We start from the raw sequence: 9,408 nt of genomic DNA, 5'->3' as shown, positions 1-9,408 counted from the left end.
AGTTATTATAACTTTAGTTGTTAATAAATTAATTTCAAACTGTACCCAAATTTTATCTTTAAATTTCTTATTTAGTTTATATAATAATTAAATTCAAATGAAATTTTTAGAATAAATTATATTTTATTATTTTATTAATTATTTAGTATTTAGTCTTACTGTGCGCCATATATGCTAAAGATAGGAAACTACCAAAGAAGGAAACTGTAACAAACCCGGTAAACTGAGGAGCACTTATAATTTTTATTACGGTGTTGCCAATTTTACCAAGTATTTGTAGTTTGTAGTCAAAACTGGGTACAGTGGACTCGATTATTTCGATCGAAACCCCTCGGTTTTACTTTTATGATCGTACTTGTTGAATCACAATATCTTTCTTTCTTTCTTTCTTTCTCCCCTTCCTTTTTCCCTAATGAGGGTGTCGGATTTGGGCTAGCTATTTTAATTTCCATTTACCCACCTCTTCCATTCTTTTCTGTTTCCTGCCATTATTTTCAATTCCTCGAGTGATTTTTGTTTAAGTTTTCCCGCCTCTACTACTTGCTGTATCCATTTTTTTCTTGGTCTGCCTCTTTTTCTTTTTCCGATGTTTTTTGCTTCATAAATTTTTCTTGTTATTCTATTGGATTGCATCCTCATCAGATGCCCATACCAGTTCATTTGTCTCTTTGCTATTTTGTTCATTATCGGTTCCTGGTTGGCCATTCTCCTAATAGTCTCGTTGCTTAATCTATCCCATTTTGTCTTTCCAACTATCTTTCTTAGATGTCTCATCTCCATTGCGTTTATCCTGCTCTTATGTTTTTCCAGAATTGTCCAGTTTTCACTTGCATAGAGCACAGTCGGTATCACTATTGTGTTATATATTTTTATTCTTGTTTCTCGTGCAAGTTCTCTTTTTCCCATTATTGGGGCTAACGCATAATATAACTTGTTTGATTTCTTTGCTCTATTTGTTATTTCCCAGTCTATTTTTCCATCATTAGTTATTATACTTCCCAGGTATTCGTAAGTTGTTACTATTTCCAATTCTGAGTTTTTACATTTTATCTTTATTTGATTATCTTCCTTATCTCCTTTGCCGCTGATTATCATTATCTTACATTTTTCCTCGTTTATCTCCATATTAAGTTCTTCTATTTGTTCTACCCATATATCCATTAGTTTCTGCATTTTATTCTCGGAATCTGCTAATAGTACTATGTCGTCTGCATACATTAAGGACTCTATTGTTACCGGTTGTAATCTGCGGTAACCTATTATTGTCTGTAGTTGATTACTTCTGACTCTAGTGTTTCTTATCAATTCGTTCATTACTATTATGAATAGCAAAGGGCTGAGACTGTCTCCTTGTTTAATACCTCTCTTCCAATTAAATGCTTCCTATCTTCCCCTGTTATTTGTACCCTTCCTTTTACCTCTTTGTAAGTACTTTCTATAATTTTTATCAATGCATTAGGTACGTTAATTTTCCTCAAGCATTTCCCTATAATATGTCTTTCTATCGTGTCAAATGCTGCTCTTAGGTCTATGAATGCTAATACTAGTTTTTTTCCCGTATCTATGCTTCTTTCTATTAGGTTTCTAATGATATATATGTTGTCATTTGTCTGTCTTCCCGGTCTAAATGCCATTTGTTCTTCTCCCAACACCATTTCTACTTCTTGTCTCAGTCTCTTCTCATTATCACAATATCGAGTAATAAAAAAGGGTCGATGGTCACAAGTATATCGATAGCTGTTATATGGGCAATTCATTAAAAATTGTGGATTATTGATAAGAAGAGAATTGTGTGTAAGGTATGCTTTAGGTCAAGCTGATGTCGAGTCGGTATTCTCAGAAATAGGCCACCGCCTTATTTCCAGAAATTTCTGTGTCGTGTTTTGTCTACAACTTCCTGTTCCTTTCTATGTCAATCAGTGTGAATTGAACTACCGATTTGTTTGTTGTCGTTCAGATCGTGAAATTATGTTACTGTACGGTAAATTTTTTCCTTGTATGTACTGGTTTGTGTATTTTTTCAAGTTTATTAGTTTCGGTTTCATAAGTTGATTTTTGTGACTGTAAGAGAGCATCTTTTTGTGCAATATGAGAGTAGTGGAAGCGGAAGAGAGTAGTTGTATCTTTGGAAACAAAAGTGAATGCATTTAGAGGTTGGACAAGAGTGAATCAATAAAGAACGTTGCTTCAGATTTAGGTGTCGGAGAAGTAACTGTTGGAGATTGGAAGCGTAAGCGGATTAAAATCGAACAGTGGGTCAACCGAAGTGTGAATGGTGGTAGTGGATTGGCCCAGAAGACTATGAAAAAAGGGGACCATGAACAAACTTCTGAGGCGTTGTTCTTGTGGTTTTCACAAATGAGAGGATTGGGCAACCCGATAAGTTGTCCAATACTCCAAGCAAAAGCTATTGAATTCCAGAAGAAGTTTATGGATGGAGGAGAAAACTTTTGTGCTAGTGAAGGATGGATTGACTTATGGAAGAAAAAATATGGCATCCGACAATTAAATATTTGCGTCGAAAAACTTTCTGCTGACTCAACTCAAATTGGAACATTTTATTTAAAAATACAAGACATTATCCTTAAAGATGGACTAATTCCAGACCAAATATTTAACTGTAATGAGATAGGCCTTAACTCTAAAATTCCTCCATCGAAAACACTAGCTGCTAAAAATTAAGGACCTGCACCAGGTTACAAAAAAAGCAATCATGATTCTGGTTCATTAAAATTAAAACCTCTTTTAATTGGAAAATCCAGAAATCCAAGGGCATTCAAAAATGTCCAAATAAATTGCTTACCTACAATCTATAGCAACCAGCGCAATGCATGGATGGACTGTAACACTTTTAAGGACAGGTTTTTTAACGACTTCGTGCCAGTCATTGATGCCTACCTAAGATGGTGGAAAAAATTATTTAAGATAGACAACAAAACAACTAGACAGACAACAACTAAACGTTCAAAATGAAACTGATGATTGTGAAGTTGATTCTATAGCCAACCTAGCCAATCAATTATAAGTAGAACCAACAATCGGAAACCAAGACATCATCGATTGGATGAATCTAGATTAAGAAATGAAACTGACACATGATGCAATTGCCAATCTAGTTCTAAACGTCACCCTTTAAGAAGAAGAAGATACAGATGAGATAACTCAAAAGATTTCTCATTCCGATGGATTGCAGTCCCTTGAAGCAGCTCTCGCAGACATCGAGCAACAAGAAAAATCGACACCATTAGACGTCCTCTATTTTCAACGTTGGCGTAACATCGCCGCCTCAAAAAGAGGAATGAAGTTATGAAGTTGAAACAAAAATCAATCAAAGACTTTTTTAAATAGTAGCATTAATAAGGTAATTTTTTTATCTTTTATACTACTTTTATATTAGTTTTTAGTTATTAAAATAAACACATTAATCATTATTTGCGTAGGTACACATTTTTATATCAGTACCAATCTCAGTGTTAATCGAGTTTTTTCGGTATCCGAGGTAGTCACGGTCCCAATTACCTCGTATAATCGCGAGTCTACTGTATTATAAATTTTGTCAGGATCAGAAGTCATAAGATTCTAGTACACTAAATACTACTGGTATATTTTTGTCCATTTATATAATTTTTTAATAAAAAGCCTGGATTTAATTTGTAGTGGTTAGAAATAAAAAACATATGCTTGGCAACAATGCAAATGAAATCTACATCGCAACTTTGTTAATACGTTAATAGGTGGCGCTAGCAGCATACATAATAATTTATTGACTTTTTAAAATATATTATTCTTACAATAGTATTTATATTAATGTGCTAATATTTTTATATAAAACATTTCTAGTTTTATATTTTCTCAAAAATTTGAAGTTACCATTAGTCCGTCCACTAATTTGTGTTCTAATGACTACCGACTGAGGCTTCTGTGGATTCAGACCAGAGAACAACCAACACATGTTGTTCTGTTATTCTATGTTCAGACTAAAAACGAATCGAAGGATCTCATCGTATTTCTGTTATCCGCATACTAAATCTAGTAGACAGTCGTTGCGGCTTATAATGTGTATGGACTTTTGGGTCTTTTTTGTATGTGGTGAGAGAGAGAGGAAATGCAAAAATCTGTTATTTATGTTATAAAAACGATATGTTTGTTGTAAATTTTTGTAGAAAAAAATTGTTTTAGGTAGGTAATCTCTGCAAAATAAAATTTGATCGGGACGGATATTTGGACAAATCTTTGTTTTATTGTCTGTTAGCGAGTCTACAAGGAAACCTATAGAAAATAAAAATATTTTTGCAATCTAAAGAAATAAGGAAAGTTGTTCTGTTACTAGGGGCTTGTGTAAACACGAAAGAGTTTTGATAATATTTGTTGGTTTTCTTATAAACTTCTGTTCCCTCTTCCCGTATAACAGGGTCTCTCCATACTCTTCTTCTGTATCTTGCCCATCGTACTACGTCTTGGATGTCACATATCCGCTCTTACTTCTTCACGACTTTTACAGTCATATAAAGACAGGTCTTAAGGATATCTTATAGATTTTTACTTTACTCTTGGTATCCATATTTGTATATTATGGACCGATGACTCTTGGTAAAGTAGGTATAGATCGCTCAATATTCTGTGAGCTCTTTTAATCCATTAAACGCGGGGGATTAGGCCGCAGTGATCATTTCTCTCCAGTTTGCAATTTTCATCTTTGCTTTATCCTCTAGTAGGTAGGTACGCCTACTTTTCATCTTATTTTGGTCTTCCTCTTGGTCTATTTATAACTGGTTTCCAGTTTGCTATCTTCTTAATTAGTGCGTCTTCTTCTCTTCTTTGTATTTGTATGTGTCCAAACCATCCAAGTCGTTGTGCTTTAATAAATTTTACTAGATCTTCCCCTTCGTTTATGGTTATTATTTCATGGTTCATTAGTCTTTTATATTCTCCTTGTTGTCTTTTTTGAGTCGTATATTCTTCCCATAATTTTTATTTTAATTATTCTTAGTTTTTTTTCTCTTTTCGTAAGACACATAACTTCCGTTCCGTATGTATATTTTGGCCTTTTTTTGCTCAGGTTTTTGTCTATCAGTAGTCAGTGATATTTCCAATACACCCCGTTGCCCGCTTTAAGGCGTTTCTTCTAGCTTTTGTTTGTCACGGGCTGCCAATGCTAGATCGTCCGCGTATTTTGTGATTTGTGTTAAACTTTGAATAATTGTCTTTTTCAGCTCTGTGCAGGGGCGTAGCTACAGCCGTATCCATTGTACAGTCTCCCCGACATATAGTTACTAGGTACCCCCGACATACAGAGGCCCTCAAGATGTGGAAACAAAAATTTAATTTAAAAAATTGAAAAAATTATTCCACAATTTTACTGTTAGGTCGCATAGTCAATCTTCGTCAAGGTTTAACAACAGCAATAAAATTGTTGACCGCTTTTGTGAAGCGCTTAATTCAAATACACAGACTAATTTTACTGCTGCCATAATATTCTTAGTCGATTAGGTTTGGACAGCTATACCGAGAAATGAGAACGCCTTATACATTTATTACAGATGTCTAAATCCCGACATCACTTTTTGATTTTTTAAAACCATTTTATTATAATATAATGATAATCAAAATGAAGTAATTAAACATAAATACAAAATAATAATTAAAATGTAAATGATGAATAAATTCTATTTTATATTAACCAAATTTTGAAAATTATTAAAATCATTAAACAAAATTTTTAAAGAAAAAATTAAGATTTTTCAAACTTTAAAGAACAAAAAATATTAATTTATTATTAATTAATATTATTAATTCAGTAATAAGCAGATATGAAATTTCACCTTTGTTATTCGTCCGATTGGAGCGTGTGGTACGTTAAATGAAAAGAAAGGATATCACGAAAATATTAATATAAAAGTAACAAACAAGGCGACGACCAAAAGGGCAGTACACAGTGTAATCAATATTAATGAAAGTATAGTTACATACGAGATGTTATAGGGCATTACGGATAAAAATAGTTTAACTAAAAGACAAATTTTGATCTATTAACTAGTAGGGGAGAGTTACCTAAGACGGGACGGTTCCCAAGTAGGGACACTAGCAATTCTAGAAAATCTGTAACAAGTGGCAACACCTGCACTGGAAGAATGAAAGCTCGCCATTCAGTCGTATTGTCACGTAAACGACACGAGGCTAGCATACCGGTAGCGTTCGTCAGAACAAGTTGTTAATGTTTACATATTTTTTTAAATTTATTTACGTACAACATTATAGTGAATATAGCGTTAATGGTAAGTATCTGTGAAACTTAACTTTATTAGTCAATAACAGAGTTTATAGTCATTGCATTTCACTGTAAAGTATTTGCCACTAAAGCTTTTGTTCAATATCGGTTAAGATTTTTACAAAATGGGTGCAAATCTCTTAAGATGGGACAAAGTTAAACTTCCTAAGTCGGGACGTCCCATCTTAGGAACTAAAATATGGCTACAGATATTCTTCTTATACCTGCCTACTTTTAACTAATTAAATCATTAATTACTCATAAATTCTTACATATAACGGTAATTCATTCTAAAAACATTTATAAATAGGGGTTCAGTAATTAGATTATACCCAAGGAGGTCATAATATTCTAACCTTGATTATAGCCAAGTAAAGATAATGTGTCATTAAAAAATGTTTTATTCAGTGAACTCTATATCTCGTAAGTGGCACTGATATATTTTTCTTTTACAGATGCCAAATAGAAATCCAAATTCCTATTACAAAAGAAAAACTGATCGTGGAAACTGGTCCGTTCAAAATATGATTCTAGCTGTACAAAAAGTTCGGAATAAAAATGACAAATATCTTGGTCGGTTTAGGCAAATATTCTCAGTTGAACAGGAACACGAAATTTGATATCATATTCTTGAAATGGAAAAGCGATTTTTTTGGATCACTTATAAAGAACTTCATTGTCTGGCATTTGACTTTGCCCAAGCCAATAATATTGCTAACAATTTTAATAAAGATACTCGAATGGCCTCTAAAAAGTGGGTTTATGGGTTTTTAAGTCGACATAGAAATATTTCTCTGAGAAAACCAGAAGCAACCTCATACGCTAGAGCTACAAGATTCAACAAGAATGCAGTCCAAAGTTTTTTCAACAACCTGGAAAGTATTTATAATAAACATCACCTCACTCCAGATAGAATCTGGAATATTGATATGACCGGAGTGACCACCGTCCAAAAATTATCTAAAGTTCTTGCTCAGAGGGGTAAAAAGCAAGTGGGAGGTTTAACAAGTGCCGAAAGAGGAGTTAATGTCACTATAGTAGTTGCTATGAGTGCAAGTGGCAATTTTGTTGCGCCTGCTTTTATATTTCCCAGAAAGAAAATAAAACCAGAGCTGATGGACAATGCACCTAACGGTAGTCCGGCATTTCCACAGGACAAAGGATGGATGGATCGTGATGTTTTTTTTAAATTCATAAAATATTTTGCACAACAAACCAGACCTTCGAAGGAGTGCAAAATTCTTATTATTTTGGACGGCCATTGTTCACATACAAAAAGTTTAGACGTTATAAACTTCTGTCGCGAGAATGGTATTATTTTATTATGCCTGCCACCACACTGTACGCATAAAATGCAACCCCTAGATGTTTCGTATTTTAAATCATTTAATGAAACTACAGCACAGGTCAATAAATTACCCGTAATGATGGCTCATACCGAAGGCGTAAATCAAGTTGAAATGTATGATAATCCGATTCCTTCAACCTCAAAACAGTCTGTTTTAAGGTCACCTAAATACAGAGTAGCCAAATCATTTCTATCCAACTGATATTAGTCCGCTACCAAAGGCACAGAAAAAGAAAGGTAAGACTTCTTCTAGACATTCTCTGAAATCCACGATACTCACAGAATCGCCGTATAAAAATGAATTAGAGACGTTGCAATCCACAATCCCTACTAATAAGGTTAAATCTGTGAAACGAACTGTAGTTATGGACCACAGCGCTCGAAATGCAAATATTAGCAATATCACAGTCGTCACACAGATGATTCAAACTGCATTGTATGTGGAAAGAAGTACGCAGAGAGTAGTGAAGACTGGTACAACTGCAAAATATGTTCAAATTGGGCTCATGAGTCTTGTGGAGTAATGGATGATCTCTATTTTATTTGTGGAAGTTGTATAGAGTAATGTCCCTTTTTGAGAAACCCAACGGACCATCTTAGGATTCCGGTTTCGCATGATGGGACATTCACACTTTTTTTTTAATAACAAAAAACGAAGCGTATTTTTTATTTTTTATTTAGTTTATATCTAAAATGTGTTAATAATTAGAATAAAGTTTCATTTTATTACCTCAACTTTTTTTTTAATATCCATAGATTTTCAAGTATTTGTTATAAAAAAAAAACTGTCCCAACTTGGGTGACTCTCCCCTATTTAATAAATATTTTGTTCATTACAAGCGTTTTTGCTTCTTCTGATGAACATTTTTTTAGCACTAGCCCATATCAGTTGTGGAAAAGGGTCCCGCGACAAACTTTGACACGGGGCCCCTATGGGGCTAGTTACGCCATTGGCTCTGTGTCTTTGTATAGCTATCAAAGCCATGGTTTTCGTAAAATATGAAGAGCGCTACAATGAAAACCAAATTACTGAAGATTATGCGGATCAATACAGCCTCACTAATACTAAGGATTACTGAGCCAAGAGAAACAACCATTAGATATAATCCGGATATAACATGTAATATGTATATCAAGCACGGAACTGTAATATTAATATGATCCAAGTCTATGCTCCCACAGCTGATAAGACCGAAGATGAGATCTAAAGTTTTATTCAGAATTGCACAATACAATTAAGTTAACAAAATCTAGAGATATTACTTACATTTTAGCAGACTTTGATGCAAAAATTGGAGTAGGTACAGTTGAAAATATAGTTGGACAGTTCGGATTATGAACTAGAAACGAGAGAGGAGAAAGGCTCAGAGAATTCTGCCAAGAAAAGAATATGGTAATTGCTAATACTTGGTTTCAGCTTCCTAAGAGAAGGCTATATACATGGACGTCTCCTTCATATACAGAAATCCACATTGTTAGAAACCAGGTAGACTTTATACTCGTAAATAGCTGATACAAAACTGTATAACCTCAGTTAAAACTTATCCTGAAGCAGATGTTAACTCAGACGACAATTCGTTAGTTGCTGACGTGAAAATAAAATTAAAAAGAATTGAACTCAGAAAACAACAACCAAAAATTAATGTAAGAATGCTAAAAAACGAAGAAATAGAAAACGAATTAAAAAATAATGTGAATGATAATTGCAAAACACACTAACTGACAACAAACAAATTATCAATGTAAATAAAAAGTGGTATAATATAAAAACACATTACTGAAACCAGCTCAA

General features: G+C 33.6%; 1 protein-coding gene across 1 annotated transcript; it reads left to right on the top strand.

Moving 5' to 3' along the window:
- The first annotated feature begins 6,903 nt into the window (after positions 1-6,903).
- LOC140451682 (uncharacterized) lies at positions 6,904-7,818 on the top strand. Its single transcript, XM_072545525.1, has one exon. The coding sequence runs from the start codon at positions 6,904-6,906 to the stop codon at positions 7,816-7,818; it is 915 nt and encodes a 304-aa protein (XP_072401626.1).
- The last annotated feature ends 1,590 nt before the right edge of the window (positions 7,819-9,408 follow it).

This window comes from Diabrotica undecimpunctata, chromosome 10 (genome assembly GCF_040954645.1).
Source record: "Diabrotica undecimpunctata isolate CICGRU chromosome 10, icDiaUnde3, whole genome shotgun sequence".
Lineage (NCBI taxonomy): Eukaryota > Metazoa > Arthropoda > Insecta > Coleoptera > Chrysomelidae > Diabrotica > Diabrotica undecimpunctata.
This window is presented reverse-complemented; position numbering and strand designations above follow the sequence as displayed.